The sequence below is a fragment of the Haematobia irritans genome, chromosome 4 (assembly GCF_050003625.1).
Source record: "Haematobia irritans isolate KBUSLIRL chromosome 4, ASM5000362v1, whole genome shotgun sequence".
Classification (NCBI taxonomy): domain Eukaryota; kingdom Metazoa; phylum Arthropoda; class Insecta; order Diptera; family Muscidae; genus Haematobia; species Haematobia irritans.
The window spans coordinates 157,126,559-157,149,217 of NC_134400.1; the positions used below are offsets into that span (position 1 = coordinate 157,126,559).

The 22,659-nt window shown below is 36.3% G+C and overlaps 2 protein-coding genes across 2 annotated transcripts in view; one reads left to right on the forward strand and one right to left on the reverse strand.

Moving 5' to 3' along the window:
• The first annotated feature begins 1,038 nt into the window (after positions 1-1,038).
• LOC142236866 (uncharacterized) lies at positions 1,039-1,808 on the forward strand. The gene is made up of 3 exons (XM_075308145.1): positions 1,039-1,253; positions 1,314-1,388; positions 1,454-1,808. The coding sequence occupies exons 1-3, from the start codon at positions 1,172-1,174 to the stop codon at positions 1,714-1,716; spliced, it is 420 nt and encodes a 139-aa protein (XP_075164260.1). The 5' UTR covers positions 1,039-1,171; the 3' UTR covers positions 1,717-1,808.
• A 16,515-nt stretch (positions 1,809-18,323) lies between these two features.
• The window catches only part of LanB2 (laminin subunit gamma-1), a 70,791-nt gene continuing 66,455 nt past the window's right edge, over positions 18,324-22,659 (reverse strand). Inside the window, exons 11-13 of the mRNA XM_075308146.1 lie at positions 19,864-20,034; positions 19,664-19,793; positions 18,324-19,323 (exon numbers count right to left, since the gene is read on the reverse strand). Of these exons, the coding sequence (XP_075164261.1) occupies positions 19,112-19,323; positions 19,664-19,793; positions 19,864-20,034 (513 nt within the window). The 3' untranslated portion in view covers positions 18,324-19,111. The remainder of the gene's footprint in view (positions 19,324-19,663; positions 19,794-19,863; positions 20,035-22,659) is intronic.

Genomic DNA, 22,659 nt, shown 5'->3' on the forward strand with positions numbered 1-22,659 from the left:
CCCCATATAAGCGACCCCCATATTTTAATTCTGGCTCTCTACGTACCGTGCAAAAAGTCCATATCGATTCGTAATTATTTGTATACTTAACTATACATAACTTTTTTGTCTAATATATACCACGTATGGACTAACTCACAATTTAGAAAACGATGTTAAGAAGTTTTAAGATACCACAACCCAAGTATTTCGATTGTGGATGACAGTCTTTCGTCGAAGTTTCTACGCAATCCTTGGTGGAGGGTACATAAGATTCGGCCTGGCCGAACTTACGCCCGTATATACTTGTTTTTTCTCTTACTTGCTTTAACATAGAATAGGTTAGGTGGCAGCCAGATGTATCAGGCTCACTTAGACTATTCAGTCCATTGTGATACCACATTGGTGAACTTCTCTCTTATCACTGAGTGCTGCCCGATTCCATGTTAAGCTCAATGACAATCGACCTCCTTTTTATAGCCGAGTCCGAACGGCGTTCCACATTGCAGTGAAACCACTTAGAGAAGCTTTGAAACCCTCAGAAATGTCACCAGCATTACTGAGGTGGGATAATCCACCGCTGAAAAACTTTTTGGTGTTCGGTCGAAGCAGGAATCAAACCCACGACCTTGTGTATGCAAGGCGGGCATGCTAACCATTGCACCACGGTGGCTCCCTTAACATAGAATAAATCAAGCAAGTATAATAGCGGATTTGTTCTTAGAGACAATCCTCAACCCTGAAAATATCAAGGAGGCCCCCTTCGCGTCGAAATATCAAAAGCTCGGGTACCCCACATTGATTTCTTAACATCCACACGCCCTCTGTTTATAAATTACCCCAAACTTTCCTTAGCAAATTTAAAGCACATCGGGGCATCGAAATTTTAAATAGTTCGAAAGAGAGAAGTCCCGGTTCCCGACCTGATTTGTACAGTGATGGAGGATTGTAGTTATTTTTGGTTTTTCTTCAAAAATATTTGGCAGTTATTTGAAAATATTGAATGAGAAATTGCCTAGCCCTATTATTTACTATGCCTTTGATAAATGTCAATAATTATTCAAGATTCATTTGAAAATTTTGAAACGTTTTTTTTTTCTTAGAAATTTGTATATTCTTTTTAAATATTGTTAAATAAAATTGGTTCTACATAATTCTTTTAAAAATTTAAAGTCCGCTAAATAAATTCAATATGTGTAATTTTGTACCGGAATCAATTGAATGCAAAGATGATGCAATCCCCGAACTTTTGCAAAATGAGAATAATGATCTTGGTAAGTATGAATATATATTCGAAATTATATGAATATATATGTTAACACGATTAATTGAAGGTGAAGATATTCCAGACCATACAGACACCGAAAATGCTCTACCTTTAACTCAATTTCGGCTAAACAATATTCGGGGTAAGTTAAGTGAATTTTTTTAACATGGATATTACAAATAACAAACTCGTCATCAAAACTCACAGACCAATTAAATCACCATGAAAATTTCCAAAATCACAGAGAAGAAAGAAGTGACAATAGAAGAAATGAAGCAAACGAAAGCAATGAATCGCATGATATTGATAACAATTACAGTCACTCAAGGCGACCTCAAAGTCGTACTTCACATCGACGAAGAGGAAGAAGACTCCAACGAGATTTAAGAAAGTTGAAGAAGGCATTGAAACGTTCTCTCAGAGCTTCGAAAAGAATTCAGCGAACATTGTCCCGCATGGATATTGACTAACTGAAGAAAGTGAATGGAAATGATTTCAGAAAAAAAAAAATAAAATCAATAAAATCAAAAAATAAAATCAATGTCTGCCACAAAAGTTAAAATGACTCTCTAGTACGACTGTTTATATGAACCTCTAGGGCTATGTACACTGAAAACAAGTATATACGGCCATAAGTTCGGCCAGCCCGAATCTTATGTACCCTCCACCATGGATAGCGTAGAAACTTCTACGAAAGACTGTCATCCACAATCAAATTACTTGGGTTGTGGCAATACTTACCGATGGTAAGGTATCTTAAAACTTCTTAACGTCGTCTTCTAAATTGTAAGTTAGTCCATGCTGGATATATATTGGGCAAAACAAAGGCTGAATAAATACGTACACTCAAAAAAAAAGTTTACTTGGATCCAAAGATTCTGACCTTCCCTTAAGGATTTTGGTATTGATTCCGAGCCAAAGATGCGGCTTCTTTAAAATAAAGACATTTTGTGGGGACATATCTGGCTTTATATCTAGGATCAAAAAAAAAATTAAAATTGGGAGACAGATCTCATATATCGAATTTTCATACTCTTTTCGCGGTATATTAATTTAGCTATAGACGTTCAAACAAATGCCATTTTAAAAATCCTAATTATAACGGATTCTTCACAGTACAAAATGTTTTCTTAATCCTAAAAAAAAAAAACTTTAAATCAAAGTTGCTAAATCCTCAAAATAAGCCTTAGCCTATATTTGAAGCGTTTTTATCTTAAATCTAAAGATTCAAGATTTCTGTTAATTTAAGAACGATTTCTTTAAATCAAAAATGTGTTTCTTTACTTTAAGGAAAATTATTCTTAGTTCAAAGACATGCGACTTTAACCGTGGGACGCAAATTTACAAAACTTATGTCCTAAATTTAATGAAAAAAAATTTTTTGAAGCAAAGATCCTAGACTTTACTTAAATTAAAATTTGATTATTTTGTCCTTAATATTTTGTAAATTGGACATCCTAAAATTGAGGTTACTTAATCTTTAATAGCACGTAAATATTTTTTCAGCGTATATATTCAGTTCTTGACCGGATATGAACATTTGTGCGCTAATTATAAAGCCAGAATTGAAATATGGAGGTAGTTTTATATGGGGGCTATATAAAATTATGAAAACGATTATACCACACTGAAAAAAATATTGTCGTGAAGTCAAAGATTTCATGTCTTTAAAATACGAATGCAAATTTTGCTTAGCACGGAAGACGCAATTCTCCACTATAAAGTTTTTTCCTTGTCCAAAAGTCGATAAACTTTTCAATGAAGTCGTATTATCCTTATAATTAAGTGATTTCACTTAAAAATGGATATCATAACATGAAAGAAAAAAATTTTGGGCTAAGGTCAACTTGACTTTAATAACTCAGAAAAATTCCTTACTTAACAAAAATGTCTTTAAATTTGTTGCCTTTTTGCATCTTGACTACAAAGCAAAAAATCGTTCAAATATAGGACATATTTCATTTTAAAGACGTTTATTACTTGAAACATAGCATAATTTCTACTGGAAGTCAAGTCTTCATTTGGAAAATAAAGTTGTCGTTAACTCGTTTTTAAAGGACTTTGATAGCATATGAAGAAAAAGAGCTGAAAAAGCGAAAAATTAAAATTTGCTTCCTAGAAGAAAATACACAAAACCCAAATTTAAAAGAGAATTGTGTCTTAAAAGTATCCTTACTTGTATTCTCCGCTTCTTTGGCTCGGAATCAAAATTCAAAATTGTATTTCTACAGAAAATTTTGTCAAACTGTCTTATATACGTATTTATTCGGCTTTTTTTATAACCTCCATCATAGGATGGGGGTATATTAACTTTGTCATTCCGTTTGTAACACATCGAAATATTGCTCTATGACCCCATAATTCTGAGTCGATCTAAGCATGTCCGTCCGTCTGTCTGTTGAAATCACGCTAACTTCCGAACGAAACAAGCTTGGCACAAGTAGCCATATCGGTCCACTTATAGCCCCAATATAAAGGGACCCTCAGATTTGGCTTGTGGAGCCTCTAACAGAAGCATATTTCATCCGATCCGGCTGAAATTTATAATATAGTGTTGGTATATGGTATCTACCAACCATGGAAAAATTGGTCCACATCGGTCAATAATTATATATAGCCCCCATATAAACCGATCCCCAGATTTGGCTTGCGGAGCCTAAAAGAGAAGCAAATTTCATCCGATCCGGCTGAAATTTCGTACATGGTGTTGGTATATGGTCTCTAACAACCATGCAAAAATTGGTCCATATCGGTCCTTTATTATATATAGCCCCCATATAAACCGATCCCCAGATTTGGGTTGCGGAGCCTCAAAGAGAAGTAAATTTCATCCAATCCGGTTGTAATTTGGAACATGGTGTTACTATATGACTTGTAACAACCGTGCCAGAATTGGTCCATATCGGTCCATAATTATATATAGCCCCCATATAAAACATTCTCCAGATTTGACCATGGTGTTGGTATATGGTCTCTAACAACCGTGCAAAAATTGGTCCACATGGTCCACATTATATATAGCGCCCATATAAACCGATCCCCAGATTTGGGTTGCGGAGCCTCAAAGAGAAGTAAATTTCATCCAATCCGGTTGTAATTTGGAACATGGTGTTAGTATATGACTTGTAACAACCGTGCCAGAATTGGTCCATATCGGTCCATAAATATATATAGCCCCCATATAAAACATTCTCCAGATTTGACATCCGGAGCCTCTTAGAGGAGCAAAATTCATCCGATCCGGTTCAAATTAGGAACGTGGTTTTAATATATGGTCGCTAACAACCTTACCAAAATTGGTCCAATCACACAAAAATTGGTCCATATCGGTTCATAATCATAGTTGCCACTAGAGCCAAAAATAATCTACCAAAATTTTATTTCTATAGAAAATTTTGTCAAAATTTTATTTCAATAGAAAATTTTGTTCAAATTTTAGTCGGTTCATAATCATGGTTACCACTCGAGCCAAAAATAATCTACTAAGATTTTATTTCTATAGAAAATTTTGTCAAAAGTTTATTTGTATAGAAAATTTTGTTAAAATTTTATTTCTGCAGAAATTTTTGTCAAAATTTTCTTTCTATAGAAAATTTTGTGAAAATTTTTATTTCTATAGAAAATTTTGTGAAAATTTTATTTCTATAGAAAATTTTGTTAACTTTGTCAAACTGAATTATATACGTATTGGATCGATCTTTTTTGATTTAATATATACCACGTATGGACTTACATACAATTTAGAAGCAAGCGGCAAGCGTTACCGCAACTTAAGTAGTTCGATTCTGGATGGCAGTGTTTAGAAGAAGTTTCTACGCAATCCATGATGGAGGGTACATAAGCTTCGGCCTGGCCGAACTTACGGCCGTATATACTTGTTTCAATTATACTTTCCTTTTTTGTGTTCACATAAAACCACGTGCCACTTCTGAATAAAAAAATTAACACAAAACACAGTAAATCCGTATTCTCCGTCCATTCCAAGAAACAATCAACACACGACTGACGCTCAAAATGAAAATCGTGTGTACCTGCTCAATGTTTTTATAAAATTCTTTTCGCTGCAAACAAGTTAAAAAATTAAATGGTCATGAAAAAATGTAAATGGTCTTTATGGCCATGTAATGGTTCTAGACATGTCTATACTTAACCTATAAAAATTATTTTTTCCCTGTAAAAAAGTAAAAAAAAATTGAATGGTCAGGTACATGATTTTCCCGACCATTTAATGGTCTCAAATTCTATCATTTAAATGATAGAACATGTTTGCGGTATTTGAGAACCATTCAAATGCTTATTGCCACCATACATTTTTCTACGCTCGAAAACTATTTTTACAAAGACAAAATACATGGTTTTCGCTGCAATTACATGCTCTAGATAAGCATTAAATGGATGCGGCAACCATGTCCAAACATGGTTTTTCTGTGCGTGTACATAAGATTTGGCCTGGCCGAACTTATGGCCGTATTTACTTGTTTTGTCTAATATATACCCGTATGGACTAACTTACAATTTAGAAGACGATGTTAAGAAATTTTAAAATACCTTGCCATCGGTAAGTATTACCACAACCTAAGTAACTCGATTGTGGATGACAGTTTTAGTAGAACTTTCTACGCAATCCATGGTGGAGGATACAAAAGATTCGACCTTGCCGAACTCACGGCCTTATATACTTGTTTTTATACCCTAAACCACATAGTGGTTAGGGTATAATAAGTTTGATCGGCCAAAAAATGTGCCTACCAGAAATATTGATTTTAGACCCCATAAAATATATACCGATCGACTCAGAAACACCTCCTGAGTCGATCTAGCGCTTGGTGTCCGTCCGTCCGTCCGTCTGTCCATGTATTTGTTGTTCACAGGATTCCGGTCGCAATTATTAACCGATTTTGATGAAATTTGGTACAGGGAGTTTTTTGGGCACAAGGACGAACGCTATTGAATTTGGAAGAAATCGGATCAAATTTAGATATAGCTCCCATATATATGTATCGCCCGATTTCGACAAATGGGGTCACGTTGCGCGTTTTTTCAAACGGATCGTCACCAAATTTGGCAAAAGGTAATCTTTTCCATCGTCCTTCAAGTCTGCAAAATTTCATCCAAATCGGTTCAGATTTAGATATAGCTCTCATATATATGTATCGCCCGATTTTCCCAAATTTAGCCACAAAACCTTTATTTATCAACCGATCTTACTCAAACTTGGCTAAATATAATCTTCTGTAGTACTAACTATATGTGCAAAAAATCATCGAAATCGGTTCAGAGTTAGCTATAGCTCCCATATATATGTACCGCCCAATTTTTCTAAATTTGGCCATAAAACCCTTATTTATCAACCGATCTTACACAAATTTGGCTAAATGTAGTCTTCTATAGCACTTACTATATGTGCAAAAAATCATCTAAATCGGATCAGATTTAGATATAGCTCCCATATATATGTATCGCCCGATTTCGACAAAATGGAGTCACGTTGCGCTTTTTTACAAACCGATCGTCATCAACTTTTGCACATAGTAACCTTTTCATCATCACCCTTTAAGTCTGCAAAATTTCATCTAAATCGGATCAGATTTAGATAAAGCTCCCATATATATGTATCGCCCTATTTTCCCAAATTTGGCCATAAAAACCTTATTTATTAAGCGATCTTACTCAAACTTGGCTTACTCTAATATTTTATGGTACTGACAATATGTGCCAAAAATAATCGAAATCGGTTCAGATTTAGATATAGCTACCATATATATGTATCGTCCGATTTTGCCAAATTTGGCCGTAAAATCCTTATTTATCAACCGATAGTACTCAAAGTGGGCTAAATATAATCTTCTATACCTCTAACTGTATGTGCGCAATTTCATCGAAATCGGTTCAGATTTAGATATAGCTCCCATATATATGTATCGTCTGATTTGGTCAAATTTGGCCGTAAAACCCTTATTTATCAACCGATCGCACTCAAAGTTGGTTAAATGTAATGTTCTATAGCTCTAACTGTATGTGCGAAATTTCATCGAAATCGGTTCAGATTTAGATATAGCTCCCATATATATGTATCGCCCGATATTGACAAATTTGGCCGTAAAACCATTATTTATCAACCGATCGTAACCAAGGTTGGCTAACTATAATCTTCTATAGCACTAACTGTATGGGCAAAATTTTATCAAAATCGGTTCAAATTTAGATATATCTCCCATATATATGTATCGCCCGATTTTGAAAATTTTGCCCCTAATAACCTTATTTTTGACCGTAGGGGCCTCATTTATTAACTGATCGTACTCAAATTTTACACAAAGTGACCTTCTGTGGTAACAATCAAACCTGCAAAATATTATACAAATTGGTTCAGATTTAGATATAGGTCCCATATATATGCATCGCTCGATTTTGTCATATTTGGCCATAATTCTCTTATTTATTAAGCTATGTTATTCAAATTTCAAATTTTGATGTACTAGCTGATCGTATTTATACTTACATATAGCTTTTACATAAAGTAGGGGTGGTTTAGGGTATAATATAGTCGGCCCCGCCCGACTTTCTACTTTACTCACTTGTTATTTACAAAAATAATCAATGGTCGAGATTGTACGTAATCATAGGAAAGACCATTGTGATTATTTTTGTTAAAAAGCACTCAGTTGGTTGCATGTTAGCAACATTTGGCATCTTCTATTGAAATCTGGATCTCATTTTCAATGTTAATGGAAATGGACAAATAATGCATTGAAATAAATCTAAAAGAGGAATTGGAAAACTAATTCACAGATTTGGTGAAATACTACGATTGCAATCAGTGAAAGCAAACTAAAAACGAAACAAGTGAAACACGAAAAACTTATTTCCCTCCTCCATTCACTTTTAATTTAATTTATTTATTTATTTAAGTCTATGGAAATACAACATTCTACGTTAGGTCTAAATCGGAATATGGTGTTTTTGTTTGGAGTCCTTATTATGGAATTCATTCACAAAGACAAAGGATTCAGAGGAAATTTATTAATTTTGCACTCTACCCGCTTAACTTTTCTGTACCGCATCCCACTTATGAGGGGAAATGTCGATTAATTCATACGAAAACTTTGGCTAATAGGCGTTGTTATTTGTCTTTAATAATCATTTATAAACTTATTTCTGGTGACATCGATTGCCCGGGTTTACTTGAAAATATCCACTTCAGGGTTCCTCTTAGGACTTTGCGTAGTAGTGAGTTGTTTGATATACCCCGTAATAAGGTGTGATACGGTCAAAATTTGGTCAATATAAACTTGACGTATTTCTTTAAATTTTGCATTTAAAAAACCTGAACACCCTTCATTTTGAAGGTGTGTGTGTGTGTAGAATGTTGTTCCTATTTTGATTTTGGAATTCACTCTTCAGTTGTCAAAATGCCGTCCAAGCAAGAAGAGCAGCGTATCAAAATTTTGCTCGCGCATCGCGAAAATCCGAGCTACTCGCACGCAAAGCTAGCAAAATCGCTAAAAGTTGCCAAATCAACCGTTACAAATGTAATTAAATTGCTTGGGGAACGTTTGTCGACAGCCAGGAAGTCTGGACCGGGGGGAAATCGAAAACCGGAAGCCGCTGAGACGACAAAGAGAGTTGCCGGTAGTTTCAAGCGAAACCCTAACCTCTCTCTCCGAGATGCCGCAAATAAGCTGGGCGTATCGTCTACAACCGTGCATCGAGCCAAAAAACGAGCCGGACTATCGACTTACAAGAAGGTAGTGACTCCAAATCGCGATGATAAACAAAATACGACGGCCAAAGCGCGATCCCGGAGGCTGTACACGACGGTGCTGACGAAGTTTGACTGCGTGGTAATGGACGACGAAACCTACGTCAAAGCCGACTACAAGCAGCTTCCGGGACAGGAGTTTTGTAAGGGAAAAGGAAGGGGAAAGGTAGCAGATATTTTCAAGCACATAAAACTGTCAAAGTTCGCAAAGAAATATCTGGTTTGGCAAGCCATCTGTACCTGTGGCTTGAAAAGCAGCATTTTCATAGCTTCCGGGACTGTCAACCAAGAAATTTACGTGAAAGAGTGTTTGAATAAACGTCTGCTGCCTTTCCTGAAGAAACACGGTTCTTCAGGATTGCGTAGAAACTTCTACGAAAGACTGTCATCTACAAATTTCAACTCACATGGTTGTTAAATATCATATACTACCACCACGTACCAAATTTCAACCAGATCGGATGAATTTTGCTTCTCCAAAGGCACCGGAGGTCAAATCTGGGGATCGGTTTATATGGGGCCTATATATAATTATGGACCGATATCGACCAATTTTTGCATGGGTGTTTGAGGCCATATGCTAACATCACGTACCAAATTTCAACTGCATCAGATAAATTTTGGTCTTCCAAGAGGCTCCGAAGGTCATATCTGGTGATCGGTTTATATGGGGGCTATATATAATTATGGACCGGTATGGACCAATTTTTGCATGGTTGTTAGACACCATATACTAACACCATGTACCAAATTTCAGCCGGATCCGATGAAATTTGCTTCTCTTAGAGGCCTCGCAAGCCAAATTTGGGGTTCCGTTTATATGGGGGCTATACGTAAAAGTGGACCGATATGGCCCATTTGCAATTCCATCCGACCTACATCAATAACAACTACTTGTGCCAAGTTTCAAGTCGATAGCTTGTTTCGTTCGGAAGTTAGCGTGATTTCAACAGACGGACGGACGGACGGACATGCTCAGATCGACTCAGAATTTCACCACGACCCAGAATATATATACTTTATGGGGTCTTAGAGCAATATTTCGATGTGTTACAAACGGAATGACAAAGTTAATATACCCCCCATCCTATGGTGGAGGGTATAAAAAAGTGTTGTTCCACCAAGACAACGCACCGTGCCACAAGTCATTGAGAACGATGGCAAAAATTCATGAATTGGGCTTCGAATTGCTTCCCCACCCACCGTATTCTCCAGATCTGGCCCCAGTGACTTTTTCTTGTTCTCAGACCTCAAAAGGATGCTCGCAGGGAAAAAATTTGGCTACAATGAAGAGGTGTTCGCCGAAACTGAGGCCTATTTTGAGGCAAAACCGAAGGAGTACTACCAAAATGGTATCAAAAAATTGCAAGGTCGTTATAATCGTTGTATCGCTCTTGAGGGGAACTATGTTGAATAATAAAAACGAATTTTGACAAAAAAATTTGGTTTTCTTTGTTAGACCGGGGACTTATCAGCCAACCTGTTATGAAAATGGTAACTGCTGAATGATAATTGAGAATTTTCCTTACGGTTGGCCGTATCAACCAATTTGAATCAAAATTAATCAAATGAGGTAGGTTCGGTTGCCACAACCAATTATCTTGTAGCACGACAAAAAAATCTGTTAAAAATCTCAACTAATGGTTACAGGTATGAACAAATGCATGTAAGTACAGAAAATTGGATAATCTACTTTTATTTATTTCTAAATACAGAATGTTCATAAATTCAACCGAGTTCCAACTAATATATTCTCTGTGTGTAGCATCGATTTACCCCTCTGCATTTTATCAGGTGCTGGTGGGTGAGTAAGTCGTAGTGTCGTCTCACCAAGAGCATTTTGGAAATGCTGTTCTGGTGTCTTAGAGTGACATCCAGTAGCTATCCCCAACGCAGTATGCGTGGATATCCACGAATCTCGTGATTCACTTCGTGAATATGGTTGCCGTCGATTTAGGAAGATAACTTCCTGCCAGGTAAAAAATAAAATGGAGGGGGACAGCTCACCGCCTTGAGGTTCACCTTGTTTATTCCTCTTGGGTGAATATGTTTTTCCTCTAAATTCCACATAATATTGTCTGCCAGTCACATAGTTCGTCAAACATTTCTTAAGATTATAGGGAGGGAGTTTTCCATTATATCCCTAAGGAGCGTGGTTCATTGTATCAATGCTATGAGAAACGAGCCTTCCGAGCGATGCTGATGTTCTGCCAACCATAAGTATTCTATGAAGTAGGCCAGTTAAATAACTTCAATAATCTTCGCGGAGAGAAGAGTAGTAGACCGATCCGAGTCTCCAAGATGTACCTGACCTTTATCGCTTGAAGTAAACAATCCTGGCTGATGACTAAAGGCGGGTTGACCTGCCTAATTGCATGGAAGACTCGCTTTCTGCTTGCACGACCTACAGTGTGGGGGACACCCCGATACGTGCCTGACATCTAGGGTAGTTTCAATGGCCATCAGTGTCATTACTTTTCTGAGCCACTTCCTTTCTACAATCGTAGAGAGCATTATTTGAAGGTTTATGAGTTGTTCGAAAAGCTTGGTAGCTTTATTGAGAATGCAGAGTGGGCTCTTGGATAAATATTTATATATTTTGTATATTGATTCTAAGTCTTCCAGTTTTTGTTGAATGTTCCCTCTACGAACTATTCAATTCCTCTGCAATGTTGGCTGTTTATTAACACAACGCTGTGGTCTACTTCTAACCGAGCGATGCTAATGTTCTATCATAATATTGTATTGTGTGAAGTAGAGCAGTTCCATAGCTTGAAGAATCTTCGTGATGGGAAAAAAGAATAATAGGCCGATACGAGTCTCCAAGATGTGTCTGTTTTCCTGGCATCAGAACCGGAACAATCTTCCTTGTTTTCAAGTTGTGCTTGCACGGCCTACTCTCTGGTGGTGCTCGCCAATTTCTGTTTGTAAATGGTATTCGTTATACGAGTATCGTCCTTCGGAGTTTGCCCTCCAAACGTTATGGAGATGTTGACTCTGCGTTTGTGGTTCGAGGAATTCCAAATCGTCGAACACAATCGTTTGCTTGAGCCACTTTTCTGACCCTCACTGCAGTCAGTTCTACACACCGGCATCAACGCATGAAACTTCTCCTGGTCCAATGTCTACAACAAGCCCATCGGAATTCAAGTAAAACACATCGGTTGTAATATGTGTTTTGTAGAAATTACAACATACACACAGGAAAGAACTTTCGGGTAATTACCCCCAAGTAATGATGGAAGGGGTCGTAGGGTGTATTAATTTATGTAAAATGTAAAAAGTAAACTACTCCCTTATCTGCGAAAATCTTCTCTCCAGGGTCCTTACTTTCCCAGTCCTTACTTTAAAGGGCATTCCAGAATCTCCCATCGATTTTTTTCAACTTCCGATGCAGTCCTTTTGGACAAGTCCACAAACATTTCTACTATAGCGCATCTTGGGACCCCCCAATGATTTTTTCCACTTCCGATGCTGTCCTTTTTGAAAAGTATTGGAAAGTACACAATTAGGATATTTTAAGTGCAAATTTAAGATTTGGACAATTGAATTTCACAAAAAAAACAGTAAGGAAAGTCTAAAGTCGGGCGGGGCCGACTATATTATACCCTGCACCACTTTGTAGATCTAAATTTTCGATACCATATCACATCCGTCAAATGTGTTGGGGCTATATATAAAGGTTTGTCCCAAATACATACATTTAAATATCACTCGATTTGGACAGAATTTGATAGACTTCTACTTTTCGACTAAGCAGTGGCGAATTTAAAAAGAAAAACAAGTATATACAGCCGCAAGTTCGGCCAGGCCGAATCTTATGTACCCACCACCATGGATTGCGTAGAAACTTCTACGAAAGACTGTCATCCACAATCGAATTACTTGGGTTGTGGTATCTTAAAACTTCTTATTCCTGCATGGTTGTTGGATACCATATACTAACATCACGTACCAAATTTTAACCGAATGGGAAGTATTTTGCTCTTCCAAGGGGCTCTGGAGGTCAAATCTGGGGATCGGTTTATATGGGGCCTATATATAATTAAGGACCGATATCGACCAATTTTTGCATGGGAGTTTGAGGCCATATATTAACACCACGTACCAATATTCAACTGAATCAGATGAATTTTGGTCTTCCAAGAGGTTCCGGAGGTCAATTCTGGTGATCGGTTTATATGGGGGCTATATATAATTATGAGCCGATGTGGACCAATTTTTGCATGGTTGTTAGAGACCATATACTAACATCACGTACCAAATTTCAGCCATATCGGATGAAATTTGCTTCTCTTAGAGGCCTCGCAAGCCAAATCGGGGGATCGGTTTATATGGGGGCTATATATAATTATGGACCGATGTGGACCAATTTTTGCATGGTTGTTCGAGACCATATACTAACACCATGTACCAAATTTCAGCCGGATCGGATGAAATTTGCTTCTATTAGAGGCCTCGCAAGCCAAATCGGGGGATCGGTTTATATGGGGGCTATATATAATTATGGACCGATGTGGACCAATTTTTGCATGGTTGTTAGAGACCATATACTGACACCATGTACCAAATTTCAGCCGGATCGGATGAAATTTGCTTCTCTTAGGGGCCTCGCAAGCCAAATCAGGGGATCGGTTTATATGGGGGCTATATATAATTATGGACCAATGTGGACCAATTTTTGCATGGTTGTTAGAGACCATATACTAACACCATGTACCAAATTTCAGCCGGATCGGATGAAATTTGCTTCTCTTAGGGGCCTCGCAAGCCAAATCGGGGGATCGGTTTATATGGGGGCTATATATAATTATGGACCGATGTGGACCAATTTTTGCATGGTTGTTAGAGACCATATACTAACACCATGTACCAAATTTCAGCCGGATCGGATGAAATTTGCTTCTCTTAGAGGCCTCGCAAGCCAAATTTTGGGGTCCCTTTATATGGGGGCTATACGTAAAAGTGGACCGATATGGCCCATTTGCAATACCATCCGACCTACATCAATAACAACTACTTGTGCCAAGTTTCAAGTCGATAGCTTGTTTCGTTCGGAAGTTAGCGTGATTTCAACAGACGGACGGACGGACGGACGGACGGACATGCTCAGATCGACTCAGAATTTCACCACGACCCAGAATATATATACTTTATGGGGTCTTAGAGCAATATTTCGATGTGTTACAAACGGAATGACAAAGTTAATATACCCCCCATCCTATGGTGGTGGGTATAAAAAGGGCGAAATCAAAAACATATATATGGGAGCTAAATCTAAATCTGAACTGATGTCAACCAAATTTGCACGCATAGCTACAATGCTAATTCTACTCCCTGTGCAAAATTTCAACTAAATCGGAGTTAAAAATTGGCCTCTACGGTCATATGAGTGTAAATCGGGCGAAAGCTATATATGGGAGATATATCTAAATCTGAACCGAAAATTAAATGAAAAAAATAGAAATTAAAAGAAAAAAATAGAAAATTAATTAAAAAGTTAAAAAAAAATCATCGCCGCTGGGGATGAACTGTGCCGTTTGACTTTTTCGCCATAGAAGTTCTTTTTTGAGAAGGTTTTGCAAATTACGAGAATTTTTATTTTTTTGTGATATCTAATGGAAAGAATATATTTATACGAAAATATATGACGAAATTAAAAAAAAATTAAAACGATGTATAATATACAAAAAATAATTTTTAAAGAAAAATATTTAATGAAAACAAGTAAGTAAAGTCTAAAGTCGGGCGGGGCCGACTATATCATACCCTTCACCCCTATGTAGGCCAAAATTTGTGTTATCATCTCAACTACTTCACATTTGGTGGAAGCTATATAAAGGAGACAATTTTTTATACCCTCCACCATAGGATGGGGGTATATTAACTTTGTCATTCCGTTTGTAACACATCGAAAAGTATATATATTCTGGGTCGTGGTGAAATTCTGAGTCGATCTGAGCATGTCCGTCCGTTCGTCCGTCCGTCTGTTGAAATCACGCTAACTTCCGAACGAAACAAGCTATGGACTTGAAACTTGGCACAAGTAGTTGTTATTGATGTAGGTCGGACGGTATTGCAAATGGGCCATATTGGTCCACTTTGACGTATAGCCCCCATATAAACGGACCCCCAAATTTGGCTTGCGATTGCTCTAAGAGAAGCAAATTTCATCCGATCCGGCTGAAATTTGGTACATGGTGTAAGTATATGGTCTTTAACAACCATGCAAAAATTGGTCCATATCGGTCCACTTTTACGTATAGCCCCCATATAAACGGACCCCCAAATTTGGCTTACAATTGCTCTAAAAGAAGCAAATTTCATCCGATCCGGCTGAAATTTGGTACATGATGTTAGTATATGGTCTCTTACAACCATGCAGAAATTGGTCCATATCGGTCCATAATTATATATAGTCCCCATATAAACCGATCGCCCGATTTGGCTTGCGGAGCCTCTAAGAGAAGCAAATTTCATCCGATTCGGCTGAAATTTGGTACATGGTGTTGATATATGTTCTCTAATGACCATGCAAAAATTGGTCCACATCGACCCATAATTATATATAGCCCCCATATAAGCCGATCCCCAGATTTGACCTCCGGAGCCTCTTAGAGGAGCAAAATTCATCCGATCCTGTTGAAATTTGGTACGTGGTGTTAGTATATGGTCTCTAACAACCATTCAAGAATTGGTCTATATCGGTCCATAATTATATATAGCCCCCATATAAATCGATCCCCAGATTTGTCCTCCGGAGCGTCTTGGAGGAGCAAAATTCATCCGATCCGGTTGAAATTTGGAACATGGTGTTAGAATGTGGTCTCTAACAAACACGCAAGAATTGGTCCATATCGGTCCATAATTATATATAGCCCCCATATAAACCGTTCCCCAGGTTTGATCTCCGGAGCCTCTTGGAGGAGCAAAATTCATCCGATCCGGTTGAAATTTGCAACGTGGTGTTAGTATAAGGCCGCTAATAACCATGCCAAAATTGGTCCATATCGGTCTATAGTTACATATAGCCGATCCCCAATCACACAAAAATTGGTCCATATCGGTTCATAATCATGGTTGCCTTTCGAGCCAAAAATAATCTACCAAAATTTTATTTTTATAGAAAACATATTTTTCCAAATTTTATTTCTATCGAAAATTTTGTCAAAATTTTACTTCTATAGAAAATGTTGACAAAATTTTATTTTGTCAAATTTGATTTCTATAGAAGGTTTAAACTTAATTATATACGTATTTAATCGGCCCTTTTGTAGTATGGACTATGTGGTATATATTACGTTTAAGATGCCTTGCCATCGGCTTCGGTAGAAGTTTCTACGCAATCCATGGTGGAGGGTACATAAGCTTCGGCCTGGCCGAACTTACGGCCGTATATACTTGTTTACTTCTACAAAATCTCTAGAATTAAAATTTAAATCGGCTAACGCTATCCAGTTAATTGGAGGAAACTTCCATTGAAAATGGGTCTAGAATGTGTAACAGTCTACCATATTTCCCCAACTCTGGTGTACGTATATATGGGAGCTATATACAATCTGAACCGATTTTGACTAAATTTGACATGTATAGTTAGAATAATAATTCTGCTATCTATGCGAAATTTTACGTAAATGGGAGTATAAATTTGGCCCCCCTGGTCATATGAGTCCAAATCGGGCGAAAGATATATATGGGAGCCATATCTAAATCTGAACCGATTTCAACCAAATTTGGTACAATTACCGATACTACTAAACGTACTCCTTGTGCGAAATTTGAAGCAAATCACGGCAAAACTCTGGATTTTGAGGCCATATAAGTTCAAATTGGACGAAAGATATATATGGGAGCTATATGTAAATCTAAATCGATTTTGACCATATTTGGCACATACAATAGTATCGTTAAAAGTACCGCTTGTACAAAATTTGAAGTAAGTCAGGGCAAAACTCTGGCTTTTGAGACCATATAAGTCCAAATCGGGCGAAAGATATATATGTGAGCTATATCTAAATCTGAACCTATTTAAAAATTTGACACACTTAACGATACTATTAAACGTACCCCTTGTGCAAAATTTGAAGCAAATCACGGCAAAACTCTGGCTTTTGTGGCCATATAAGTTCAAATCGGATCGGAATGATATATATGGCAGTTATATCTAAATGTGAACCGATTTCAATCAAATTTACCAAGCATTGGTAGAATGTCAATTCTACCCTCTGTGCAAAATTTCACGAAGATCGGTGGTAAACTTTGGCCTCTGTGGTCATATGAGTCTAAATCGGACAAAAGCTATATATGGGAACTATATCTAAATCTGAACCCATTTGGCTGATATTTTGCAATATTTTCGAGATTCATAAAATATTTGGATGTACGGTATTTCAAGAAAATCGGTTGATAAACACGCTAACTATGACCAAATCGGGGATAAATATATATGGCAGCTATATCTAAATCTGAACCGATTTTTTCCAAAGCCAATAGCGATTGTCTCTGTCCCAAAAAACGGCCCTATGCCAAATTTGAGGACGATCGGATTTAAATTGCGAGCTGTACTTTGTGCACAAAATTACATATACAGACAGACGGACGGACAGACAGACGGACATCGCTAAATCGACTCAGAATTTAATTCTAAGCCGATTGGTATTCTAAAAGATGGGTCTATGACTATTATTTCTTGGTGTTACATACAAATGCACAAACTTATAAAAATTGCCGCTGGTGAGCTTTGAACCTGCGTTTCTCATTTTTACGTTCATACTGATAAAGAACATCTCGAGAAGCAGTTAGAATTTTATTCCTTTGTGTCGTATTAAGATCATATCACAAACATTTGACGTTTCGACGCTTTGTGTTCAATGGCATTTATGGCTGAGTGGACTAAGGCGTTCTGGTATGGTGCCAACAAACCCAGGTTCAATCCCTGGTCGGAGCGAAAAAGTTTTTAAAAGTGTATGATATGGTATGAAAGGGGGGGGGGGGGGGGGTGTATGATAGGGTATGAAGGATATGAAGTGTATAATAGGAAAATAACAGTGTCATAAAAAATATGGATGAAAATAAAAAGTGAAATTTTAAATTTCTTCATTCAAATGAACTTCCAGGGCACAACTTCTAAAGCAATGTAAATGATGCAAAAAGAGAGTACTTCCGTCCTATGACAAGCCCATGTAAAATTCATTGGAGATGATCCATGGATTGGGTATCCGGATCACTGATTGGGTATCCAAACTACTTTTTTGGAAGTTCTTTTTTTTTGCTGGGCTGCTTCCCAACATTTCCGTGAATAAAAACGAATTTAAATTTTGAAACAATGACAAAATACATCAATAATTATATATATTTTTATTAATTTTAATTTAGAAAATTTCTTCACACTGCTAATACAAAGTTTTGCAGAATATGGAAATTTTGTTCTAAATAAAATATTGGCACATACAAGTACAAAATAATGTGAAATAATGATTTCTCGAGGAAGGGAGAACAATAAGTAGAAGCATATAAACATTGGTTTTTTTGTTTTCTTATAAAAAAGTTTTAGTTTATATATACCGGACAATTAAACAAATGCAATGTTTGAGGAAAAATACGACTTACAATTAATAAATACGAAATGAGAATGCATGACAGAGAACAGGATTGCGGCTGCATATTCGAATTTCAAAATAGACAACAGAAATTGTGTCCATTTACGTAATACATAAAAACTTAACTAAAATTGCATAAAAAAGAGGAAACAAATAGTTAAGGAAAGTATTTGAAAAGGGAAAAAGGATTTTATTTTAAGGCACTTTATGGAGAGCTTTTAGGAGACTTTTAGTTACATTCTTTCTTAGAATGCGGTAAGTTTAAACATTTTCATTAAAACAAAAAAAAAATGAAAACCATATTAAAAAAATCATTACTAATAATTTTATAAAGCTTAATTATTATTTCTTTAACTATATTATGTTTTTAATCTAAAGTATTAAAAAAAATAGTTTTGATCTTTTGTTTAGTTTTCTTTGTTGATTGGCATTAGTGGCGTGTGTGTGTGTGTGTATTTCTCCCAAAAGGGATAAAAAATACATTGGAGCTATTATTTATATTCCCTATGGCTCCAAACGGCTTCTAGAGAAACATTCGGCGGGCAGTGCTTCAGATATAAGACGTATATTGGTTACTTCGGCTTCGAGTTCTAGCATTTCCTTTTCGTATTTGTCAATTGTCTTCTTTTGTATATTGCGCATTTCACGGAATTTCTCAATGCGTCCAGTCAAATTGGCCCTAACAACTTCAGCTTCAACGGTATCCAAACGTTTTTCTGAAAGAAATGCATATATGTGGTAAGTACTTTATGTTCTATGTACAGAAAATAAAAATTTGTTTTTGGTTTCAATCATGAAATTAATTGATACTATCAATTTCGTAATTGAAATTTCTTCTATCAAAATTTTTGAATACTACCAATCACCGACGCCAATTAAAAAATTAATTGTTTCAGTTAAAAGTTTAATTGATTCAATTAACAATTAATGACTACAAAATTTACGAAATCAATTATTTTTTTTTAATTAAACTTTTTTTAAATTCAAAAAATATTTTCATTAGAAAAAAAATATTTTTGATATTTTTTTTTACACAAATCAATAATTTATGCCTACCCAATTGATCCAAATCTGCTGTATTGATATCTTTAAGATTTATTAACTCATCCTTAATGTCATCCAATTCTTTGACAGCCTTATCGATTTGTTTCTTGGCTTCTTCAGTATCGGCCTTAGCTTGGCCAACCTATATAAGAAAATGTGATAAAGTTTAATGATTTGTTTTTCCAATCTTTGTTTTATAAAGATATATTTACCTTTCGTTTTGCATCGTCCACCAGATTATCATCCTTACTTGATGACTCTTCCAGCCGGGCAATATCGGTTTCTGTTATCTTAACACGATGATTTAATTGATCAGCTTCGTCTCTTAGTTTGCGGGCATTTACTTTAGTTTCATTTGCACGTCGGCGAATAAATTCGGCATCCTAAAATAATGTAAGTTATTGTTATTAAACAGTGTCTACACAAAAAAAAAAAAAAAAACAATAAAATTGGAATTTGTTCATAAATTTATGGAACTCTCCATAAGATTTGTGAACTTTTACGCAAAACAGCTGACAGCTGCCACACCCAGAGAAGGAATATGATCACGTCAAACATGTTTCAAGAGCAAAATATTGTATTTGGAAGGCAAACGTGTCAGATTTTTGGCGCAACCATGTTATTTTCTCGGAAATTATGTACCTTATTTCAGAGACCATGTACATGTTCGGCAAGAAAACAACATTTTGCGACAAACATGTTCCATGTTTGCCGGCTAAAAATAACATTTTGGTTTTGAAACATGTTTGAGGTGATTGTATTCCTTCTCTGTGTACCACACAAAAAAAATCTGATTCAATCACGAAATTAATTGATCCAATTAATTTTTTAATTGAAATGTCTTCAATCACGAAAATGATAGTATCAATCACAGTTTTAATTGGGCATAGAAAAAATTCTTGATTAAAAAATTAATTGATGTCATTAGCAATTTTCAATTAATTTTTTAATTGATTCAATCAAAAATTTAATTGATTTTGAATGCAAACCCCAATTAATTTTTTTTTATACCCTAAACCACATAGTGGTCAGGGTATAATAAGTTTGATCGGCCAAAAAATGTGCCTACCAGAAATATTGATTTTAGACCCGATTTATATACCGATCGACTCAGAATCACCTCCTGAGTCGATCTAGCGCTTGGTGTCCGTCCGTCTGTCCATGTATTTGTTGTTCACAGGATTCCGGTCGCAATTATTAACCGATTTTGATGAAATTTGGTACAGGGAGTTTTTTGGGCACAAGGACAAACGCTATTGAATTTGGAAGAAATCGGATCAAATTTAGATATAGCTCCCATATATATGTATCGCCCGATTTCGACAAATGGGGTCACGTTGCGCTTTTTTTCAAACGGATCGTCACCAAATTTGGCAAAAGGTAATCTTTCCCATCGCCCTTCAAGTCTGCAAAATTTCATCCAAATCGGTTCAGATTTAGATATAGCTCTCATATAAATGTATCGCCCGATTTTCCCAAATTTGGCCACAAAACCTTTATTTATCAACCGATCTTATTCAAATAATATAAAAATATGAAATCACGCTAACTTCCGAACGAAACAAGCTATCGACTTGCAACTTGGCATAAGTAGTTGCTATCGATGTAGGTCGGATGGTATTGAAAATGGGCCATATCGGTCCACTTTTACGTATAGCCCCCATATAAAGGGATCCTCAGATTTGGCTTGTGGAGCCTCTAACAGAAGCATATTTCATCCGATCCGGCTGACATTTGGCATATGGTGTTGGTATATGGTCTCTAACAACCATGCAAAAATTGGTCCACATCGGTCCATAATTATATATAGTCCCCATATAAACCGATCCCCAGATTTGGCTTGTGGAGCCTCTAACAGAAGCAAATTTCATCCGATCCGGCTGTAATTTGGTACATGGTGTTAGTATATGGTCTCTAACAACCATGCAAAAATTGATCCACATCGGTCCATAATTATATATAGCCCCCATATAAACCGATCCCCAGATTTGGCTTGCGAAGTCTCCAAGAGAAGCAAATTTCATCCAATCCGGTTGTAATGTGGAACATGGTGTTAGTATATGATATTTAACAAACGTGCCAGAATTGGTCCATATCGGTCCATAATTATATATAGCCCCCATATAAAACATTCTCCAGATTTGACCTACGGAGCCTCTTGGAGGAGCAAAATTCATCCGATCCGGTTCAAATTAGGAACGTGGTGTTAGTATATGGTCGCTAACAACCATACCAAAATTGGTCCAATCACACAAAAAGTGGTCTATATCGGTTCATAATAAAATTTTCATCATTTATTTCTATAGAAAATTTTGTTCAAATTTTATTCGGTTCATAATCATGGTTGCCACTCGAGCCAAAAATAATCTACCAAGATGTTATTTCTATAGAAAATTTTGTTAAAATTTTATTTCTGTAGAAATTTTTGTCAAAATTTTCTTTCTATAGAAAATTTTGTCAAAATTTTTATTTTTATAGAAAATTTTGTGAAAATTTTATTTCTATAGAAAATTTTGTTAAAATTTTATTTCTGTACAAAATTTTGTCAAAATTTTATGTCTACTTTGTCAAACTGAATTATATACGTATTGGATCGATCTTTTTTGATTTAATATATACCACGTATGGACTTACATACAATTTAGAAGATGGTGTTAGGAGGTTTTAAGATACCTTGCCATCGGCAAGCGTTACCGCAACTTAAGTAATTCGATTCTGGATGGCAGTGTTTAGAAGAAGTTTCTACGCAATCCATGATGGAGGGTACATAAGCTTCGGCCTGGCCGAACTTACGGCCGTATATACTTGTTAACTTTTAAATGATATTAATTTAATTTGGAAAAATGGTCCGCTGGTACGAATTTTGGTCCAATTTTGGAAAAATGTTGGTCCAAAATAAAAATTCATTGTGGCAACGCTGAGCCATCGAAGTTCCAAAAATTGCAAGAGCTCACTGATGCACAAAAAAGTTCGCATTCGTATTTCAAGGACATGAATCTTTGGTCTCA